Source organism: Chiloscyllium punctatum, chromosome 5, assembly GCF_047496795.1.
Source record: "Chiloscyllium punctatum isolate Juve2018m chromosome 5, sChiPun1.3, whole genome shotgun sequence".
In the NCBI taxonomy this organism is placed as follows: domain Eukaryota; kingdom Metazoa; phylum Chordata; class Chondrichthyes; order Orectolobiformes; family Hemiscylliidae; genus Chiloscyllium; species Chiloscyllium punctatum.
Window position 1 is genome coordinate 25,283,973 of NC_092743.1, and position 24,451 is coordinate 25,308,423.

Sequence of the window (24,451 nt, forward strand, 5' to 3'; positions counted from 1 at the left end):
AAATATTCTACTTGGATTTGACCTATCCAAGTCACTTCAACATCTCATGTCTGTCTTGGATTTGACATAGCTAATTGCCCACTGTGCTATATTGAAATCTAACTCGGTTCAGTTGCAAATACTTCTGTTGTCTTGAGTGGAGCATGCTGTTTTAGATGCTGCCTCTTTGTTGTTCATTTTGAAGTTTGTTGACGCTTGGAATCTGAATGCTCTCCAATTTTGATAGGAGTAGAAAATATTTCCACTGAATCAATATCGTCACAGCTTTCCATATTAGATACGTACAAAACAAACTTCTTATTTCAACACAATTGACCTCAGTTTACATTCTGCCAAGAGCTGAAGGATCCATGTAAAATCTTGTACTGACTGTTCCTTAACTGGCTGTGCCTTGACCTTTGTTGTTTAACCCTTCTGGTTTCTTATTGATATCGAAGATAACTAACTACTCAGAAGTGAGAATTCCTGGTCGAGAAGCATATATAGGGTTCTGACTTAAGAATGCTCATACTTATGAATGTGATCCCACAAAGGGTGTAATTTTAAGCATCCGACATACAGACATTTCCTAACATTACAAACAGCTACCTTATATTGTCCTCAGCTATATTCTCATGTGCATACAAATTGATTTGTGAACAGACTCAAGAACAGAACTTATTCACAATCTGGTATACAAGCCTGCATTTCCTGTATCTCATACTGAAGACCTTTAACAATAAGTGCAATGCTCCCTGAATCATATAATTGAATTTCTGTCAGCTGTAGACAGTCCATTGACAAGCATTGATGATATTGTGACATGCTTTCCTATGTTTAGTTTGGAATTTGTGAAATGTCCATTGACATAAATGCTAATTTTGCAAAGTATCTGGTCTGGACAAATTTCTCCTTGGAAAACCTAGGAATTGTTATCTACTAGAGACTGTTCTACCTCATTTATCTCTTTGTATGATCTTTGGCCTTGTGTTTTTCTTTAACGTGTCCTTTGACACATTTTTTTGAAAGTGGCCTACTGTTTTGCAATAAAAGCATTTGGTTTTGATAGCTGGGTATAGTTCCTGCCTGTGAGGTTTCTTTGCCCCACAACATTGTGAAGGATTTCTCTGCCCAGCGTCTGTCCAGCTATTGTATTGGCTAACCACATGTCTGTTTTATGGTTCTGAACTTTAAAAATTGAATGTATTCTGAAGATCTTCCTTCTTGCCTTAGGATTGAACCATGTTGCTTCTAAATCTCTGCTTGATTTACCATCTGAATGGCTTTCTTGAGAACATTTTTTTACTGTAACTAAATCTGACAAACACTTAACAGCATTGAAACAATAATTCAATCTCTTCTGAATTATGCCTTTGTCCCCATAGATATATCTCTCTGCTAGTCTGTAGGGTTCAATGAAATCATCAATGGGTGTTCTTAAAGGCTGCATTTTTCTGTTAAATCTTGCTCTCACAATATGCTTATTATTCTAAGGTTGAAATAATTATCAACAGTTTTAAAAACTCTTTGAATTTTATGTTTCATTTATAACTTGGCAAGCAATAATATCATCAGATATAACCCCAATAATGTAAAAGCATACTCACATTTTCAGCTTCGGACTTAGTACTTGTTTTGGAAGTTATTCCGTGCCTCAAGCATTGTCTTCTTGCAGGATGTCCAATTTTCTGTTCTATCTGGCCCATCTCTGAAATCAATTCATCCTGGTATTCTAGTTCTGATGCCCAAACTTCCTAATGTGGTTCAGCAGGTATTTTTTTTTTTAAAAAACCTCTTTATTTTGGAATAATGAAAGTCTTCTCATGCTTTGCTGCTGTTTTAGAGGGTTTTTGTGGCTTCACAGCTTTAATAGAAGATTTCCCACATTTCCAAGATATAATAAGGTCTCTGAAACATTTCTGTGTTATTGTAGAAATTAGTCGCTTCTTTAAATTGCTTAATGGCTATCTCCTTTAAATGACGAGAAATACAATTCCCCAGTTTTCCACTCATAAATTATATGAATTTATCTTGTGGCAATGTCCAATCTAAGCTCCAATTTATTTTTCAAATTCTTGCCCTTTCAGTCTGAATTACTGTGCCATTTAAAGTTTCTCCATTGCAGCAATCTCAATGTCTGTTCATTCATTAGTCATTTCAGACTCTGGACCATTCTCACAGATCAGCCTGCCTCCTTATCTTGAAGTTGCATATTTCTTCTGTTCTCACATTTCTGTTATTAGACCTAAAAGGCTTCCTGTTATTATTTGAAGTATTCTTCAGGATTGAATGTTGGCACAAGCTGTCTTTGGGGTTCGCTGCCATCAATAATCAGCGGTGTCTGTTTTCTTTGAAGTCTCTTGGTTACCAGCATGTTTACCTCAATGGGACTGATGCTGCTAAATTGCATCTACATCCTACAGCTGCAATGTTATGGATGCTGCCATTCACATCTTCTATCGAGTTTCTTGAGTATTTCTGGAGCTGCATTCATCCAGTCAAACAAACCTTTAAATAAAGTAAATTGACACTTAACTATGATGGTCAGTGGACCAGTTTAGGTCACTGCCCACTCTCTGAACCATGAAAATGAGTTTGGGAGTATGTGGGGATAAACCCACTCAGCTGAAATGTGTAATATCTGACCCATTGCTGGAGTAACTAGTTGGGCATAATCATAGTAGATGGATATTAATGCAATTAATTGTGAGGTGATTCATTTTGAATTTTAAAATAAGAATTTAAATTTCTAGACACCACTAAAACATTATGTTCAAGTCTAAAACATCCAAACGTCAGATGGAATGTCACCATTTATAACTTGAGGGCTAGAATATAAAGGGACACCATTTTTACCTCAGCTATACCCAGGCCTTGGTTGAATCAAATCTGCAAAATAATGTACATTCTGGGCACAATACTTTAGCATGGTCATAGTGATTTGGATAGAGTCGCAGTGCAGGTTTACCAGAATGTGGATTATGTGGAGAGATTGCAAACTAAGTCAGAATAAACCAATTTATGTCCTCTGAAATGTAGATTGGGGTGTTTTTGATTAGCTTGGTTCACTGATAGGAATCAATCGATAAATGAGGGTAAGGACAACACCTTCCATCCAGGAGAGAAGTTGAGAAATATTTCTTCATGCAAAGTGTGGAAAACCTTCCAATAACTAGAAATAGAATGCTACCCCAATTAATAATGTTACATGTGTGATTAATAGGATGTCGCCGAGCACAATTCAAGTGACAATGGAGTTAAGCAAGTGGGTGGAGTTAGAATACAGGTGTGCTACGATCACATTGAAAGGAAGAACAGTGTTGAGGTCTTGAATGAGCAACTCCCATTCCAATGTTCATTACTGTCTTTCCTCTTGCTGTGGTGTTTCACCTTGACACTAGCCCCCTTCATAGTTTCTCTGAAAAGCATGGCCAATTTACTTCCAATTGGTGCCAAAGGTATTTCCTTTTGAAATCTAATTGTACAGGATTGGAACTGTTCACATTTGGCACCCTATGCAGTTATGAGCTCATGTGATGCTACACAGCCCATTCTGTACTTAAAAGCTTGCTTTGCACCAAAGTGTTTCAGTCAGGACATTGTTGTATTCACGGATAACTCCATTACGAACAGGGTTGAATACCATAAACATTTACAGCAGAATGTGAGCATAAAGCCCAGCATATGGGTATAGCCAGCAAAAGAAATGTCCAACCTAATCTGACTTTCTAGTTGTTTGATTCATAACTATGTAGATCACACAGCACTTTGATTTCCAAGAACATTGTTATGATAAAACTTTCCCACTCAACCGAGCCTTTAGGATGGAAGCTTCCAGATCTCACGTTCCTTTGAGTGAAAAATTTCTTCTAAACTCTCCTCTAATTTTCTCACCAATTACTTTAAATCTATGCTCTCTAGATATTGACCTTTCTGCTAAGTGATCTAGGTCCTTCCAATCCATTCCATCTGGACAACTGATAATTTTGTAACCTCAATTCAGCCTCCTTTGTTCCAAAGCAAACACTCAGAGGGAAGTTTCAAAGAGAAGCTTTTTTTTTATTTCAGAAGTGAAGAAATATGTAATAATGTAGGTAACAACAAGCTTGAATTTCAAAAACCTGAACATAGTAGGGAGAAAAGAATCATTGAGAGAGGCAAGGATTTTCACAAAATGGAGATCATGGAAAAATGGAAGAACTGCAAATGTCAATCCTTTAATGATTTCTTATTTCTAACTTTCTTTTTAAACTCTGTAAAGTAATGCAACCACTTTTTATTGCTCTTTTGTATCCATGATGTATACAGAGATACTTGTACCTAAGATGGTGCCATAAGAAGAAGACATTGCAAAAGCTTTTCACTGTACTTCTACAATGGAGTATACATGACAATAAAGGATATTCTGATTCTGACATTATGCCCTTCAAACTTGATTCTCAATGTTATAGATTAAGGCTGATCTGTCTCTGATCTGAATTCCTGCTTTGCGTCTGTTCATCATTGCACTCAACTCCTCAATATTCTGACAATCTATCTACCTCCTCTTTAAACACTCTCAGTGATCTAGCCTCCACATGTCTCTGGGGTAGAGAATTCTAGACATTCACCACATTCTGTGAGAAGAAATTCCTTTCTATCTTAGTTTTTGATAAACATTTCCTTATTCTGTAACTGTGCCCCGCCCTCCCCATTTGAGATTTCCCTACTGGTAGAAACATCTTCTTAACATCTACACTGTGAAATTATTGAATGTTTCAATAAGATGACCCCCTCATTCTTCTAAACTCATGATTATGTTGTGTTGTGCTCAAAGAAATTAAATCAGGGCTTGCAGCTATGTAATGATCCATTTTTGTTTGAATTCAGAATCCAAAGCAGAGAGGTCAGACTCATTGTGAAGCATAGCATGGACATGAAAAAAGCAAAGAGAAGGACAGTCTAGACCAAGTAGTTGCAAATAGAAAACAACAAACTCAACATTTAAAATCTGAGAAAAAGAATGGAAGAAGGGCATAACATATTCTGTTTCAAGATTCCAAAAATTAATAAAATACCATAGGATAACATGCAGTATTTCTTTTCCTCAAAACTGTTTGGTCTCAGATAGAGTAGACAGTTTCCAATGAGAGCAAAAGAAGCAAGCTAAGAACGTGAAGAGAATAATATTGGTAAAATAATGGGAAATTATGACAAGAGGAAGAGACAGGGTTTGGAAGCTAAAGACAGGGAAAAAAATCAGCTAAGAAAGATACATTTTCTTACCTGATCGAGAATATATCTGGACCGTGAAATGGCTAGCATATTGTCTTAATAGAAAACATCATCTTCCACTGCATGTGCCAGCAGTTTGCACTGGGCCTGAATGTGACACTGATTCCCAAATTTTAGAAAAAGCAAAATATTTCAGACGCTGGAAGCATGAAATGGGCCCCAACACAATCTAAAACAAGCTCATTCCAGAATGAGGTTTTATGTTGTTGTGACCATTTCTGGATGGAAATGCACTTTTCTTTTTCAAGATAAATAAGCCTTCAGCAGTCAATATCCCTTTATACAGCCAAACCCCCTTGTCTGTGGTGAAGATTTTTTTTTAAATTTGAGATGAGAAAAAACAGTTTTTGTATTTAACTTTTGACGATTAATCTGTTTGAGGCAGGATAATTTTTGAAAAGTACTATGTCTTTTATTGTAGGGGACAAAAAAAACCCAGCCCTCATCCATCAATTCTCCTTCCTTAAATAATTTAATTGTGAAATTGTAATCCTGAATATTCTTAAAGTTAAAGCAAAGGTTATTTACATAAGCCATTGCCTTGCTGTAGCACATGGACACTATAGTTCCAGAAGCCAATCATTGAGGTCAATAGACTACAGGAAACACCAAGATGTTGACGGTTACCATCGCTATGGATACTCCTTATCTCAGACAGGTAAGTGGTGAAATGAAAAATCTTTGTTTCATACTAACTCTTACTGCAGCCCACTGTATGTTTGTCAAAGCTTTCACTATGAAATTGTTTCACAATGCTTTTTTATCACTTCTAAACCTGCATGACATTTTTTTTTTCATTTTCCATTCCTTTAAAGTGGCTTGGTTGCTTTAACACCGTTGACCCGGCTTGATTTCTAAGTACATTCTTTTAATTGAACACATGCTTTCAGTTTAAAATATAATGGGGCCCCTTTATGAAAGGAGAAAAGGAATAACTAAAGACTTATTATTTCATTGCAGGCCTCAATGATCTCCTGTGGGTAATTAATAAGTTAGAATTTAGTCAAAAAATGGATTCCTAGTCATAATTTGCTCTGCTAAATTATCAACGTTAGCTAGAAAGTCGTCGATATCTCTAATTCAAATAAATTTTGATTAGAGTTTCAACCCATTTAAACAAGAAATCTCATCTCTATGCAGACACAATATTAGCAGATTGCGAACTGATTTACTGTATTAAGTGCACATGAAAGGGTTTAAGACTGAGCCCTTCAGGGTATGACTATCATTTTGAAGTTAAAGTGTACATTTACAGGCAGAGTAAGATCTTGGATATCTTTGAATTTTTGTCCAATTAAAACTTCATAACTGTTTATACTGTAATTTTTAAAGTCCCAAAGTACTTCAGAAGGAGATTTGGAAATCAAGGCTCAGATAGCGCTCCTCTCTCTGAGTCAATGAGCCATCTGGGAGACATAAGCACCATGTAATACTGTTCAATTGCTATGCAATTAGAAATATTTTGGAAGCAATGTTAAAACAAAGCTTCACCCATTCTTTAAGGCAAATATATCAGATTCCAGAGCACCATTTTGAAAATGTGAGGATAAAATTGAAGCCCATGGAGTAAATGGAGAAGTTTTAATGTTGGTTCTGAGGAAGGTGAATGGTTTGGTTTCAGAGTGGAGAAAAACATTCAGTGGTGTCCCTCAGATATTAAGACATCTGTTTTTTTTTCTATATTAATAATGAGGATTTCTACATGCAGAGTGCAATTTTAAAATTTGCAGATGATACAAGAGTAAAACTTATTGTAAGCAGTGAGGAGGCCGGTAATATATTTGGGAGGAGATACAAAAACAAAATACTACACACGCCTGAAACAAAGCCTGAAAAATATTGGAAGTATTCATTCATGTAGCATCTGTGGAAGCATTGATTAGGCAGAGGTTAATGCTGGCCAGGAAATTAGGGAAAGATTTTGGCAGGATCATTGAAGAAGGTGGGAAGTGTGGTTTCAAGTGCTTGATGTCAGGATAGAAGCTCTGAATTCTCCTGGTAATGGGCTGTAAGCGGGATGTCAGTTCTGGCTTCACATAAGAGGAAGCTAATTGTAATTGCTTTTGTATACAATGAATACTTATTAAAACACAAGATTTTATGATTAAATGTTACCATTTTGACTTATAGTAGAGGCAGGAAATACTTTCATAACCAGCTAAAACTGTCATGGCTCCAGGAGAACCTGTCTTCGGGGTGGAAGGGCTGTCATCACTTGGATAATTTGCTGTAAGAGGGAAAAGGACAAAGACCATTACAGGCAGATTGAAGGTAACCGAGGGAAGGGTATGGATAACTGAGGGATGGTTGAGGGTGATCAACTGAAGGTCAAAAGCAACCAAGGGAAGATTGAGGAATATTGAGTGGATATCCAAGATCAAAGTGAGCAAAACCAAGATGTACTTAGAAAGTGGTTGAAGAACACCAGTGTGTAATCAAAGACTATTATGGGATGAGCTTGGGTTCTGCCCTCTGTTCAATTCCATTTGGTCACACATAAACCCGATGTTCCTGGAGCTTCCCTTGGAGGAGAAGCAGTGAAGATGAAACATGCCGTCAAGTCCTGGAGAACACTGGCCAAAAAAATGCCAAAAACGCTTGGGAGACCAGAGGATGAGGCTGGTCATATGGAAGCAATCTGGGTCAAAAGTCTGGAGTTCCCACTCTTACAGCAATGTGGGTGTCCTGCAATGCAAGGACTGCAGCAGTTCAAGAAGGCAGTTCAATGCTATCTTCTCCAGCACAACTAGGGGTGGACAATAAATGCTTGCCCAGTCATTAATGCCACATCCCATGACTGAATTAATAAGAAGCAAAACAAGGGTCAGTGAAATAATGAGTAACAGCAAATACATGGATAGGAAACGATTAGAGGAATATGGGCCAAGTGTAGGGAAATGCGAATAGGTGACCCCATTACAGAATACACTCTCTCTCTCTCTCTCTTTCTCTCACACTCAAGCACACATATTCACATACACACCCTTACATACTCAGACACTCACGCAGACCCTCTCTCATGCTCTCTCGCACACACACACACACTTACACCACTCACACTCCCACCCATGCATACCCTCTCACAGGCGTATGATCCATCACACATGCACACACACTTTACCAAGTTTTTGAACTTGCAAACGCACACTCTCTCACATGCACTCACAGTCATGCACACACTCATACACACTCACACTCATACGCACACAGTCACTTTCCCCCTCTCTGTCTCATGTATGCAAAAACGCATATGAGTCTATGGGGTGAAATTTGTATTTGCAGAATTATATTTACAAATACATTCTATTTTGCTCAAAAAATGCACAATCTGTAGGTAGTCAATACAGGCAGTCAATACATGTAATATTTTGTAAATTCCACTTTGGAAATAGCACAAGTCTGACTCAAGATTGGGATACAGACAGCGTCTAACCTCACACCTTTAATGCATTGTCTGAGCTGAGATGTAATCATTTGTTATAAAACCTTATGTTATCTTGAGAAAGTGGCTTAAAGAAATTCTGGAATTTACAAATTAATGAATTTAAACCTGCAATCCATTCTAAAAGATGAAAGAATTAATAACAATCCAGGTTTGTTCAATATATCATTTCAGTTGCACCACACTGTCATCTTTTGCTCTAAATTCTGTGTCTTATAGTCTTATTCTGCACAACCACCTAATAAAGGAGCAGTGCTCCAAAAGCTAGTACTTCCAATGAAATCTGATGGACTATAATCAGGTGTTGTGTAATTTTTAACTTTATCCAGCATCAGCCAACCCCATTACAATCATTTTGACACTTTGATTATTCACTGGGAATGTGCTTCAGAAGCAAATCAACAGGCTGCCCCAGGGCCACCTTGCTTACAGGGATAAGTACCCAGCTTGTGTAGTGGACTCGGCTGCTTCTCAGGAATGCTTGCTACCTGACTTAGTGCTCACTCGTTCGCTGACCACGCGAATACTGTCAGTATTGACTTCCTTTCCTTGCCATGCGAATTAGCGCAGTCATAAAAACAGGCAGCTTGCCTTGCTGCCATGCTGTCTTCAGCCTAGGGAATGTACATTTTGTAAATGACAGTGCAGTACATCAGTCTCATACCTGCACACTGTGCCAGCAGTTTATGCAGCAAACATGTTGCATGTGCAGCAAGTAAGTAGTCGATGTCTAAATATCTTAGAGTACTCCTCACTAAAGTCCATGGAAACATGATATCAGTTGGTGAGGTGGGGTGGCACTGTAGGTCAGTGGTAGCCTTCCATGCCATACCAGCTCAGGAAATTGGCTAAGGTCAGGTGTTCAGTTGGCATGTTTGCTGTCAGGAGGTACGTACTTATGTAATCCAGGTCAGTTTGTGTGGTCCATAGCAGCAGGTTTGGGAGTGTTTGACTATGGTGGGTGGTAAAAATAATGACTGCAGATGCTGAAAACCAGATTCTGGATTAGAGTGGTGCTGGAAAAGCACAGCAGTTCGGGCAGCATCCAAGGAGATGGGTGGTGCCAACTCAATGAACACAATGGGAAAGAAAATGGCTGTGACCACTCTCCGAGTTAGCAGGATCAGTGACTCGACCCATGAGAGAGAGGACTGCAGCAGACATTGATCATTGGTCCATAGTGGGCAAATAACTAGTTTCTGGATTAGTGGTGCTGGAAGAGCACAGCAGTTCAGGCAGCATCCAAGTAGCTTCGAAATCGACGTTTCGGGCAAAAGTCCTTCATCAGGAATAAAGGCAGTGAGCCTGAAGTGTGGAGAGATAAGCTAGAGGAGGGTGGGGGTGGGGAGAAAGTAGCACAGAGTACAATGGGTGAGTGGGGGAGGGGATGAAGGTGATAGGTCAGGGAGGAGAGGGTGGAAAAGGAGATAGGCAGGTAGGACAAGTCCGGACAAGTCATGGGGACAGATACTGAGCTGGAAGTTTAGAACTAGGGTGAGGTGGGGGAAGGGGAAATGAGGAAACTGTTGAAGTCCACATTGATGCCCTGGGGTTGAAGTGTTCCGAGGTGGAAGATGAGGTGTTCTTCCTCCAGGCGCCTGGTGGTGAGGGAGCGGCGGTGAAGGAGGCCCAGGACCTCCATGTCCTCGGCAGAGTGGGAGGGGGGGTTGAAATGTTGGGCCACGGAGCAGTGTGGTTGATTGGTGCAGGTGTCCCGGAGATGTTCCCTAAAGCGCTCTGCTAGGAGGCGCCCAGTCTCCAGTCACAAGTCCATGCTGTGTACAGCACAAGGGCATGCAGACTGCCTTCTTTATTATCCTACAGTATTGACCCTCTCTGTATGTGGCACCTCATTATTAATGCTATTGCCTTCCAACTCTAACAGCTAAATCTTTGTGCACAGAGGGAGCCAATCATTATGTATTGAGGAAGGACAATGATGATCCAATGCCATATGTATGCATTGTTCCTCTGCTTCCAGATTCAGAGTAGAGCTCCATCCAATGAACATTGACTGTGGACATGAGGTGCTGCTGAAAGTTAACATCAAGACCATGTATGCTGTACTGGATATTAACACAAGCCTTTTTCATCTGTGCCACCAAAGTGTCCTTAATAGTTTTTTTTTAGAAGTTTGCTCAAGGCAAGGAAACCCCTGCCCCATAACCTTGGATAGGGAAGGTCGAAAGCAATTCAAAGATCAGGTAATGTTTGGTTAGTTTAAAAAATGCTCTTTAACATTACTCCATTGATGTCTCTGAACCTGAAATCAGGAACGGAATCAAACATTTTCTTGTCCCCAACATCTGCCACCTTGAATCAGACTGTTCACTTTGTGTCAACACTTTTGTGTTGTACACTACTTATATGTTTAACTGAGTCAAGAGTGTGGTGCTGGAAAAGCACAGCTGGTCACGTAGCATCTAAAGAGCAAGAGAATTGATATTTCAGGCATAAGCTCTTCATCATGAAGTACTCTTCCTTCTATGTTCAGAGTATTGAGTATAAACGTTGGGAGGTCATGTTGTGGCTGTACAGGACATTGGTTAGGCCACTACTGGAATATTGCATGCAATTCTGGTCTCCTGTCTATCGGAAAGACATTGTGAAACTTGAAAGGGTTCAGAAAAGATTTACAAGAACGTTGCCAGGGTTGGAGGATTTGAGTTATATGGAGAGGTTAAATAGGCTGAGACTGTTTTCCCTGGAAGGTCAGAGGCTGAGGGGTGACCTTATAGAGGTTTATAAAATCATGAGGGGCATGGATAGGATAAATAAAGAAAGTCTTTTCCCAGGGGTGAGAAATTCCAGAACTAGAGGGCATAGGTTTAGGGTGAGAGAGGAAAGATATAAAAGAGACCTAAGGGGCAACTTTTTCACGGAGAGGGTGGCGCGTGTATGGAATGATCTGACAGAGGAAGTTGTGGAGGCCAGTACAATTACAGCATTTAAAAGGTATCTAGATGGATACATGAAAAGGAAGGGTTCAGAGGGATATGTGCCAAATGCTGGCAAATGGGACTAGATTAGGTTGGGATATCTGGTCAGCATGGATGGGTTGGACCCAAGGGTCTGTTTCCATGCTGTACAACTCTATGACTCTATGACCTTGCAGAAGCAGTTCCGTTGGATAAAGAAAATAACCAGAATAAAAAGTTTGTTTCATGGCATATAGGATGTGCTATAGGAAAGATGTTGTGAAAGTTAGAAGGTTTCATGAAATATTTACAAAGATGTTGCCAGGGTTGGAGGGTTTGAGCTACAATAAGAAATTGAATAGACTGGGTCTATTTTCCCTGGAGTGTCAGAGGCTGAGGGGGTGACCTTACGAAGTTTATAAAATCATGATGAGCATGGATGGAATAAATAGCCAAGGATGTTTGTCCAAGATAGGGAAGTCAAAAATTAGAGGGCATAGGTTTAAGGTGCATGGGATAAGATTTATAAGGGACCTAAAGAGCAACTTTTTCATGCAGAGGGTGGTTTGTGTATGGAATGAGCTGACAGAGGAAGTTGTGGATGCTCGTACAATTGCAACATTGAAAAGACATCTGGATGGGGGTATATGAACAGGAAGCCTTTGGCGGGATGTGGGCAAAATGCTCACAAATGGGACTAGATTAATTTAGGATATCTGGTCTGCATGGACAGGTTGGACCAAAGGATCTGGTTCCATGCTGTACATCTCTTATGACTCTGTGACAATGCAATGAATTGAATAAAGCAATGCATTTTCTGAATAGCATAATAACACTGGAGATGACCCCTCTTTTTATGAAAAGGGAAATTGTCTGCAAACACATTTTTAATGAAGATAGTGCCCCCAGGTAAACATATAATGATTGTCACTCAATTCATTTTCAGATGATTGTTTCACAGAATAAAGTATTGTGGATGTGCCGTGTATTATCTCAATTGAGAATTTCAGATCATGACATACACTAAAGTTTAAGCTATCTAATCACCACTTATTTGCCAGAATTAGAATCACCAATGGACATCTGATAGAATCTAATTAATAATGGAGTGTATTTCACATTAACACATCCAGCATTTTCAATAGTCACATCTTTCTTGCTGTCACTCTGTCACCGAGTACTATCTCAGAAGATTGTTGATAACTTAAAACTGTACTGAATTTAGGATAGGTTTGGTAATTTTTCTTTCAATTAATTTCTTTATTATAATTCAGAAAACATTCACTGGGTCCAATTTTAATTGTCTCCACTTCTGAATTTGAAATAATCTAAAGTGGAGTCGACAAGTGAGATTGCTGATCATATCATGCTGCAATGTCACTTACTCCACCAGAAGTAAAGCTCAATTCAAGCAAAATTGGCATGAGTAACTTTTGAGGTGTAATAAACTCTGCTAAAGCATATTTTGTAGCTTCTCACTACTGTGGTGAGCTGATGCAGATTGTTTTGGTGCCCTTTCACAAAGCTGGATGTAACACAATCTAAATTGCATGTTTTACTCATGTAATTTGGTCATGTAGATCTGTTGGATACATTTGCTTGAGGTGTTTGTGAACTTTGGGGAAATTGCTCATAATAAGATAAGACTTCTAAATTTCAGTCCCCATTGAAAAATTTGCAGTTTTGAAAAGGAGATATTTTATAGAATGTTTTTTTTAACAGAATATTACCTTTCTACAGAAATGATATCAAAGTGTTCAACTTTGATACTTCCGCAGTGTAAAATTCCTGTAGTATTTGCCTGTCTCCATGCTCAGTGGAACTTTTGAGAGGCTGGAGATAACGTATAGGTGAAATCCACCACACTCTTCAAATTTGAATTATTTTGAGACAAGTGACACTGGAAGCAAGTAATTTTCAACAGATTTTGTGCATTTCAATTCATGCAATTTGAGGAGGCTACAGTATCAATGTGTGGTGAAATATGCAAAGCTAATAACAGCAGTTGGACTGTTATAAAAAGGGAAATTCCTGGAGAAACTTAGTAGGTCTGGCAGTATCTGTGGAGAGAAAGCAGAGATAACATTTCGGGTCCAGTATGCTTTTTTAGTGACTATGAAATGTTTGCAATATATGCTGAAGACAGTGAGTGGGTGGGAAATAAAGGATTAAGTGATAGGTGGAGACGGAGCCCAGAGGGAGAGAAAGATGGTTGGACAGACAAATGTTTGGATAATGGTGAGCTGGGGAGAACAGAAAGTTACTAATGGTGGGTTTGGCAAAATGGGTTGACTTTGCTGAAAGCAGCCCATATGATGATAAGACCTAAAGTGCTGCAATGGGGAAAGGACATGGAAGAAGGTGTTCAGGCACTGAAATTATTGAACTCAATATATTTAGTCCTGAAGGCTGCAGGGTCTTTGAGTGGAAGATGAGATGCTATTCTTCCAGCTCGTGCTGAGTATCACTGGAACACTGTTTCAAGCCCAAGACAGAAATGTTGGCCAGAGAATTGGGTAGCAGGCAATCAGATGCTTGGGGTAATTTTTATGGACAGAATTTAGATGTTCCACAAAGCTGTTGCCCAGTCTGCATATCATCTTTCCAATGTCGAGAAAACCGCATTTTGTAAGGGGCAGATACAGTAAACTAGATTGAGTCCAATCACTGCTCACCTGGAAGATGGGTCTGGGTCCTTGGATAGTGAGGAAAATGAGTAAATTTACAGTTGCAAACAAAAGTGCGGTGGCAGGGTGGTGGGATGATGTTGGGAGTGGAGGATGAGTGGACCAGGGTATCCCAGAGAGAATGGTCCCTGTGGAAGGCTGACAAGGGAGTGGAGCGAAATATGTGTCTGGTGGTGGTATTCCACCAGAGGTAGCAGCTAATGATCCTTTGTGAATTGATACTGGTGGGGTGGAAAATGAGAACCAAGGGGACCCTATGAGTGTTCAGATTTCAACCTCTGCCCTCCATTCTGACTACAGGCAAGATGAATAGGAAAGTGAAGATGGCATAATCAGAATGGAGGCCCAGAAATGAAAACAGGGATGACAAGGAAAGGAAGTGAGGAGTCAAAGATAGACCAGGTGAAGGTGAGAGCAGGATGGAAATTGGAAGCAAAATCGATAAAAAATTTACAATTCTGGTTGAAAGAGGGAAACAGCCCAGATGATTTCATTGATGCAGGGAGAAAGAGTTGGAGGTGGAGGCTGAGGACTGGAACAAGGAATGTCCTATGTACCCCATAAATAGGTGGGTGCCCATGGCCACACCTTTGACCTGAAGAAAGTGAGAGAAGTTGAAGGAGAAGTTATTCAAAGTGAGGGTGAGCTCGGCCAGGTAGAGGAGGGTGGTAGTGGTTGGAGGTGATGCGGGCTTTTTTTTTCCCAGGAAGAAGGGGAGAGCTTTGAGACATCTGATAGGAGATATGTGAATAAAGGGTTGCATGGTCTTCACTAAACCTTTAATTCCAAATATTTTTCAATTTGAATGCCTTATTAGTCTGAGTTAAAATCTGTGATGCAGTCAATAACATTGCTGCCTCTGAGCCAGAAGTGTCATGTTCGCATCCCACTCCAGAAATGGATGACCATTGGAAGATGTACTCACAGCAGGGCCCAAGAGTTTGATTGTTAAATCTCTAAATCTTTGCAATACACCCTTTGGCAGCTAGTAGGGATGGCAGAGTTCCTTGGTCATATTGCTTGATGCTGTGATGACCCGCAAATTATAACCTCTGGTGACAGTCCAGTAGTCTGTTCCAACAAAAAACAGCTGTGGAAACAAACCATACATGTGTATTGTTTGCCTAGAATATCACTTGACACAAAGAAACCACTAAGTCCTTTTCCAGAGTAGATAGGATAATGTTCTTTATTGTTTTTAAGAGGTTGAATGAGGATTTAAATTAAGTATTGAGCTTCAGACTATGATAGTGATAACAGATGAGAAAATTTTGCCATCCACGTCATTGATAGCCTTCTATTGGCCTGTATTAAAATAATCATTGGTTTTCTTGGGTCTTACTAGATAAAGTAAGCAACTTGATGCTAAAACTGAGAGGATGTAACTATCGGGAGAAGCTGAAAGAGGTAGCTCTCTTATCTCGATGGAAAAGAGAACCTGCTCAGCAATTTTAAGGTAATGAAATGTAGAGGGTAGACATGTCAAGTATCAATGGTTGTTATCCAATTTAATGTTATAAATACATAAACATCACCTATAAATTCAAGAGCAAATTCAGGGAAAATGTTATGGAGCTTGCTGCATTTGAGGCAAATATCATGGATGTAATTAAGTGGAAATTATAAGTACATGTGTGAGCAGAGACCAATAGGATACACAGATAAGGTTGGATGAAGTAGCTTGGACAGCATTTCATGTGGAATACAGAAGAACCTCAGTTATCCAAAGGACACGGATGGGGACTATTTCATTTGGTTAATTGAATTCTGGATAATTGAATGCCAGAATATATTGTTTAGCCAAGCATCAGGACCTTGCGATCTTGCCGGATAATCTGATATTTGGATCATCGAATGCTGGGTAGTCAAGGTACCTCTGCAGATCAGTTGTAATAGACTGATCAGCCAACTGGTCAGTGTCTGTGCTGAAGACTCAATGTGAATCAGTCATTCTATTGACCACTGCTGAGCATGTTTATGTGAGGGCTTCAGTCAGGACAATTTTGTTTCCTGTGATTGAATAGCCTGTTAAAATTGACATGCACGTGATGTAGAACTGAATAGGTGATTGGTAGAGTAAAAGAAATTTCATAGCCCTGGTCTCACATCCCAGCAAATAGCTCCTGCTTTTGGAAGCAGAGGAAGAAATGAGACAATATTGGTCCTCTGGAAAATAAGAAAAGGAAGAAGAAATGGTTTAGAGTCACCTCCATCTAAAAATAATTAATTCAGATTCAAGTTGGAAAATGAAACAGAAAAAATTCAAAAGGAAATTCTAGTCTTATATGGAATTGCATGTGGTACAATTCATATAAGACTAGAATATTGTATTGAATAAGTAATTAGAATATATTTTCATTTCCCTGCTTGTTGAACAGTCTGGCATGAAGATGGGAACCTACAGTTCATCCTGAGTACTAAGTGACTTCTATGGACAGTGGAAAAATGAAAGTGGAATATATTGAATGTAAAGTGTTATTAAATAAATCAGCTTGAACAATTTTACTTAGCTTACACCATGTAAAGAAACTTGGGATAACAGTCTATGTGAAAACTACAAGTAAGTGCAAAGTGTGTCGATCTAATGTGGACAATAACATGAAATAGCTCCTCAAAGATGGGTACCTAGTCACCAAGTCACCCTTACATACATGTGCACAGTACATGACACTGATCCAGCTAGCTCAGAGCCAGCTCATAAAAAAGTGAGCAAAACTCCTGATAGCCCGGTTTATATCTGCCAACCAGGACCCCTTGATTGGATCAGGTTAACAGCCCCAGTCAGGGAACTTATATTCCGAGATCTACCGAAGTGACCTCTTTTCAATCGCGACAACATGTGTTCTAATGTTATTACTTAAGAGTTGAGAAACTGCTAAGAATTTCTATCAGAGCTTTCTGATCGAGCAGATGTTAGGTGATATGACACTAAGCCAAACGCAAGAAGGTCTCCAGTCACTTGAACAATAGTTGAAGAGGAGGGATAGAATAAGTCAAAGCCTTGGGTCAGGACAAGAGACAAACTGACCTTGATCACTGACTATTGGCTACTTTCATAAGACCCAAATGTTAAAGTCATTGGTGTATTTTTGACTTTGAACAGTGATGCAAAATGGTCAATATTGGATCAGCTAGCTCTTTGTATATCCCTCCTAATTATCAGGAGAAATGTATAATGCTGACTGACGGAACAGTGCCAATATTACCTTTGCAGACAAGCAGGAGGCTGGAAGAACACAGCTAGCCAGGCAGCATCAGGAGGTGCAGAAGTCGACGTCTCGAGTGTCACCCTTCTTCAGGACTGGGGATGGGTGGAGGGGGGGCTGCAGATAAAGGGGCTGGCGGGGATAGCGTGGTGAAATGGGGATAGGTGAAGACAGGTAGAGGGTACAACCTGATTGGTCAATGGGAAGAATGAATCCGGTAGTTGGTTGGGAGGAGTGGCGGGAGGGAGAGGGGCTGGGAAGGGATTCAGGGGATGGGGTCGGAGGTAATTTGAAATTGGAGAGCTCCGTGTTGAGTCCTCCGGGTTGTAGGGTGACCAGGAAGAAGATGAGGTATTGTTCCTCCAATTTATGGTTTGGTTTGTTGTGGCAATAGAGGAGGCTAAGGATGGTCATGTCAGAAAAGGAGTGGGAAGGGGAATGAAAATGGGCAGTGACTGGAAAGTCTGGTCAGCCCCTATGGGCCCAGCTGAGCTGCTCGGTGAGGCATTCCCTCAGTTTACGTTTGGTCTCCCCGATGCAGAGAAAACCACATTGGGACCACCGGATGCAGTAAACTAGGTTGAAAGAGGGGCAAGTAAACCTCTGTGTCACCCTGAAGGAGTGTTTGGGACCCTGAATGGAGGTGAGGGGGTTGACGTGCCGGCAGGTTTTATATCTTTTCTGGTTGCAGGGGAAGGTACCTGGAGGTTTAAGGGGGTTGGTGGGGAGAGGGCGCAAACCAAAGGCTGTCGAAGGGAATGGTTCTTGCAGAAAGCAGAGAGCGGTGGGGACGGGAAGATATTCTTCGTAGTGGGATCTGGTTGGAGTTGGCAGAAGTGTTTAAAGATGATGCATTGGATGCAGAGACTGGAGATGTGGTAGGTGAGGACAAGGGGGATTCTGTCTTTATTGCATTTGGAGGGGGTAGGTTTTAGAGCAGTGGAATAGGGAATAGAGGTGGTGCAGTGGAGGGCTATCTGGATGGCAAAGGGTAAAAAAGCACATTGTTCGAAATAGGTGGACATCTGGGATGCTAGGGAGTGGAATGTCTCCTTGTCTGAGCAAATGCGATGGAGGTGGAGGAATTGGGAAAACAGGACAGAGTTCTTGCGGGAGACTGGGTGGGAGGAGGTGTAGTCCACTCAGTATCCTGCAAGAACCCCATCCTATTCTCCTAATTCCTCCGCCTCTGTTGCATCTGCTCAGGCAAGGAGACATTCCACTCCCAAGCATCCCATATGTACATCCTTTTTGAACAATGTGCTTTTCCTCCTCTGTCTGTAGACAGCCCTCCACTGCACCACTGCCATTCCCCGTTCCACTGCTCTAAACCCCACCCCTTCTCCAAAAGCAATGAAGACAGAGATCCATTGTCCTCACCTACCAACCCATCAGTCTCCACATCCAATGTATCATCCTTAAACACTTTCGCTAACTCCAACTAGACCCCACCAACAAGAACATCTTCCCCTCCCCACCGCTGTCTGCCTTCCACAAGTACCGTTCTCTTCCACTGTCCTTAGTTTGCACCTCATCAACCCCCAACCCCCCCAGTATCTTCCCCTGCAATCAGAAAAGATGCAACACCCACCAACACACCACGCCCCCTCATCTCCTTCCCAGGCCCCAAACAGTCCTTCCAGGTGAGACAGAGGATCATCTGCCTCTCTTCCAACCCAATTTACAGCATCATGTGCTCCCGATGTGGTTTTCTCTACATCTGGGAGACCGAACATAAACTTAGGGAATGTTCCGCCGAGCATCTCAGCCGGATCCGCAGGGGCTGACCAGACGTCCCAGTCACCGTCCTTTTTCATTCCCTTTCCTGCTCCTTTTCCGATATGACCATCCTTGGCCTCGTCCATTGCCACAATGAACCAAATCACAAATTGGAGGAACAGCACTTCACTGTCTGCCTGGGTAGCCTACCTCCATGGAGCATGGGGTTCTCCAATTTCAAATAACTTCCATCCCCATCCCCCAACTCCCTTCCCAGCCCCTCCCCCTCCCTTTCACTCCTCCCAGCTACCTACTGAATTCATTCCTCCCATTGATCAATCAGGTCGTACTCTCTACCTGTCTTCACCTATCCCCAATTCATCACCCTGCCACCCTCCCACCTTTATCTGCAACTCCCCTTACACCCACCCCGGTTCTGAAGAAAGGTTACATCCAAACGTTGACTTCTGTAGCTCCTAATGCTGCCTAGCTTGCTGTGTTCTTCCAGCGTCCTAATCGTCTACCCTGGATTCCAGCATCTGCAGTGTTTTTATCTCAAACCAGATTTTACCTTTACAGTCCCCAGTAAAGTCATATTCCCCAATATTGCTGTCAGTGGGACCATTGCTCCACATCAGTCAGCAACCTTGGGAAAAGGAAGCTAAATCAAACAGAAGTGTTGCCATATCAAATATTTTATGGTATTTGCATGTATTGGCATTGTCAACATGATGCGTTGCCAGATACCATAAAGTTCCATCTGTTCTGTTCCAACTACATGTTCTACAACCCTGATGTTTCACAAAAGACTTGGTCTTTTCCACTCAGTGTTTCCTTTTGTTTTCCTAATTATCTTTCATTCTTTTTCTGAATGGTAATGCCAACTTATGGTTGTATTCTATGTGATTTTGTGCTGCAGATTCTAGCTAGATTGGATCATTCACCTATTATTCACTCTCGAATTAGATGAAAAGTTGGGTTAAGGGGGTCAAGGGTTATGGAGAAAAGGTGGGAAATGGGGTTGAGAAATATATCAGCCATGTTTGAATGGCAGAGCAGACTCAGTGAGATGAATGGCTTAATTCTGCCCCAGTATTGTATGGTCTTTATTCACTTAATGCTGGTATTTTCATTAAACAAAGAAATGCTGGCTTTACTAATTATAATGGATGGACGATCTTTGTTGAGTTAAATGGCTTATTGCTATACATATTAAAATATGTACATACAGATTGGTTAGTAAACTATCAAGAAGCAGTTGTCTGTAGAAAATGAAAGCATTACAATTCTCAGGCAATGAGTCATGCATGTTGCATAATTCAGGAGCACTGAGGACAAGGATCGATATTATTTGTGTTGTGATTGTTCTTTAAATTCCCACACAACTCTGCCACTTTCGAGTTTGAGTTTCTTTTGAAGTTACTTTACAATTTGTGAAGTTTGACTGTAAGAAGTCAAATTTCTATGTTGACTTGGAATATGCAGGGAGAAAATGAGGGCTGCAGATGTTGATTTGGTATATGCAGGGACGACTGAAAGCATTAGTGGAGGACACACTTGGAGTTTTGTAGATTAACTCTCATTACCAGGTGGTGGATCTGCTGTCTTGTAAGAAATGTGCTCCTAATAGACAGTTGGGACAGTGTGGTTACTTGTCAAGTTTATTTTTTTTTCATTGTAAACATAAGGAAACAACATTGTGAAGCAAAAAACAGGAAAATTGAAGGATAAGCAGCAGCTCCAGAAAAACACTTGCAAATTTATTAAGATAGAATGTGGCTGGTAAAATGTGTCCTAAAGCTCTGTACTGTTCACATTATTTGTGCGTGCGTATGTTGTGCTTGATAATACTCTAGCATTTAACAGACAATTAGAGTTCAGGAAAGCAACCAACAGGTGCAGCATACTACATTTGTTATGGGTCTGTTTGAACTTACAGAGTATTGCTCTCAGCTACTATGTTGTGTTTTTTCTCCCCTGGATATTTTGTTTTCTAAATAAATTGAGATCTGGCTGAGATCTTTTGATTGAGTCATAGAGTCATAGAGATGCACACCATGGAAACAGACCCTTCGGTTCAACCCGTCCACGCCGACCAGATATCCCAACCCAATCTAGTCCCACCTGCCTGTACCCAGCCCATATCCCTCCAAACCCTTCCTATTCACATACTCATCCAAATGCCTCTTAAATGTTGTAATTGTACCAGCCTCCACCACATCCTCTGGCAGCTCATTCCATACACGTACCATCCTCTGCGTGAAAAAGTTGCCCCTTAGGTATCTTTTTATATCTTTCCTCTCTCACCCTAAACCTATGACCTCTAGTTCTGGACTCCCCGAACCCAGGGAAAAACTTTGTCTATTTATCCTATCCAAGCCCCTCATAATTTTGTAAACCTCTATAAGGTCACTCCTCAGCCTCCGACGCTCCAGGGGAAACAACCCCAGCCTGTACTGCCTCTCCCTATAGCACAAATCCTCCAACCCTGGCAACATCCTTGTAAATCTTTTTTGAACCCTTTCAAGTTTCACAACATCTTTCCGATAGGAAGAAGACCATAACTGCATGCAATATTCCAACAGTGGCCTAACCAATATCCTGTACAGCCACAACATGACCTCCCAACTTCTGTACTCAATACTCTGACCAACAAAGGAAAACATACCAAACGCCTTCTTCATTATTCTATCTATCTGCAACTCCACTTTCAAGGAGCTATGAACTCCTTGGTCTCTTTGTTCAGCAACACTCCCCAAGACCTTACCATTAAGTGTATAAGTCCTGCTAAGATTTGCTTTCCCAAAATGCAGCACCTCGCATTTATCTGAATTAAACTCCATCTGCCACTTCTCAGCCCGCTGGCCCATCTGGTCCAGATCGTGTTGTAATCTGAGGCAACCCTCTTCACTGTCCACTACACCTCCAATTTTGGTGTCATCTGCAAACGTACTGACTGTGCCTTTTATGGTCGCATCCAAATCATTTATGTAAATGACAAAAAGTAGACAATCCAGCACCAATCCTTGTGGCATTCCACTGGTCACAGGCCTCCAGTCTGAAAAACAACCCTCCACCACCACCCTCTGTCTTCTACCTTTGAGCCAGTTCTGTATCCAAATGGCTAGTTCTCCCTGTATTACATGAGATCTATCCTTGCTAATCAGTCTCCCATTGGGAACTGTGTTGAACGCTTACTGAAGTCCATATAGATCACATCTACTGCTCTGCTCTCATTAATCTTCTTTGTTACTTCTTCAAAAAACTCAATCAAGTTTGTGAGACATGATTTCTCATGCACAAAGCCATGTTGACTATCCCTAATCAGTCCTTGCATTTCCAAATACATGCACATCCTATACCTCAGGATTCCCTCCAACAACCTGCCCACCACTGAGGTCAGGCTCACCAGTCTATAGTTTCCTGGCTTGTCTTGACCGTTCTTCTTAAACAATGGCACCACGCTTGCCAACCTCCAGTCTTCCGGCACCTCACCTGTGAGTATAGGTGATACAAATATCTCAGCAAGAGGCCCAGTAATCACTTCTCTAGCTTCTCACAGAGTTCTTGGGTACACCTGATCAGGTCCTGTGGATTTATCCACCTTTAACCGTTTCAAGACATCCAGCACTTCCTCCTCTGTAATCTGGACATTTTGCAAGATGTCACCAACTATTTCCCTACAGTCTATATCTTCCATGTCCTTTCCCACAGTAAATACTGATGCAAAATATTCATTTAGTATCTCTCCCATTTTCTGTGGCTTCTCAGCGAGGACTTTCTATTCTCTTCTCAGTTAAATGAAACCAATATTGGACTCAACTTCAGCAACACATTCCACCCCGACCTTAAATTCACCTGGACCATCTCTGACACCTCCCTCCCCTTCCTGGACCTCTCTATTAATGACGACCGACTTGACACTGACATTTTTTACAAACCACCAACTCCCACAGTTACCTGGATTACACCTCTTCCCACCCAACCTCCTGCAAAAATGCCATTCCATATTCCCAATTCCTCCGCCCCCATCGTATCTGCTCTCAGGAGGACCAGTTCCACCACAGAACACACCAGATGGCCTCCTTCTTTAGAGACAGCAATTTTCCTTCCCACATGGTTGAAGATACCCTCCAATGCATCTCATCCACATCCCGCCCCTCCGCCCTCAAACCCGACCCCTCCAACTGTAACAAGGACAGAACCCCCCTGGTGCTCACCTTCCACCCTACCAACCTTCGCATAAACCATATAATCTGACAACATGTCCGCCACCTCCAAACGGACCCCATCACCAGGTCGCTTTTCCGCTTTCCGCAAAGACCATTCCCTCCGTGACTACCTGGTCAGGTCCATGCCCTCCAACAACCCACCCTCCCTTCCTGGCACCCTCCCCTGCCACTGCAGGAATTGCAAAACCTGTGCCCACACCTTCTCCCTCACCACCATCCAAGGCCCCAAAGGAGCCTTCCACATCCATCAAAGTTTTACTTGCACATCCACCAATATAACTTATTGTGTCCGTTGCTCCCGATGCAGTCTCCTCTACACTGGGATACTGAACGCCTCCTAGCAGAGTGCTTTAGGGAACATGTCCGGGACACCCGCACCAGTCAACCCCACTGCCCCATGGCCCAACATTTCAACTCCCCCTCTCACTCTGCCAAGGGCATGCAGATCCTGGGCCTCCTCCACCGTCGCTCGCTCACCACCCGATGCCTGGAGGAAGAACACCTCATCTTCCGCCTTGGAGCACTTCAACCCCAGGGCATCAATGTGGGTTTCACCAGTTTCCTCATTTCCCCTTCCCTCACCTCACCCCAGCTCCAGCCTTCCAGCTCAACATGGCCTCATGACCTATCCTACCTGCTTATCTTCCTTTCCACCTATCCTCTCTGACCTATCACCTCCATCCCACCCCCATTCACCTATTGTACTCTATGCTACCTTCTCCCCAGCCCCACCCCCCACCATTTATCTCTCCATCCTGGAGGCTTCCTGCCTCTATTCCTGATGAAGGGCTTTTGCTTAAACGTCAATTTCCCTGCTCCTCGGATGCTGTCTGACCTTCTATGTTTTTCCAGTACCACTCTAATCTAGACCCTGGTTTCCAGTATCTGCAGTCCTTGTTTTACCTATTGAACTTGTACAAGCTGCTGGATGATGAAGCTGTCATGAAGTAAATGAAGTGATTTGGCTGCAAATTTAAAAATTAGAGGATGGAGC

General features: G+C 41.5%; 1 protein-coding gene across 13 annotated transcripts in view; it reads left to right on the forward strand.

Moving 5' to 3' along the window:
• adgrb1a (adhesion G protein-coupled receptor B1a) overlaps positions 1–24,451 on the forward strand; it is a 563,161-nt gene that overhangs the window by 171,867 nt on the left and 366,843 nt on the right. For 12 of the 13 annotated variants that reach the window (XM_072569963.1, XM_072569962.1, XM_072569956.1 and 9 more), the window contains exon 4: positions 5,804–5,911. The exons of the other annotated variant lie outside the window; for it this stretch is intronic. In XM_072569963.1, coding sequence (XP_072426064.1) covers positions 5,804–5,911 — 108 coding nt within the window. The remainder of the gene's footprint in view (positions 1–5,803; positions 5,912–24,451) is intronic. 13 annotated transcript variants of the gene reach the window in all.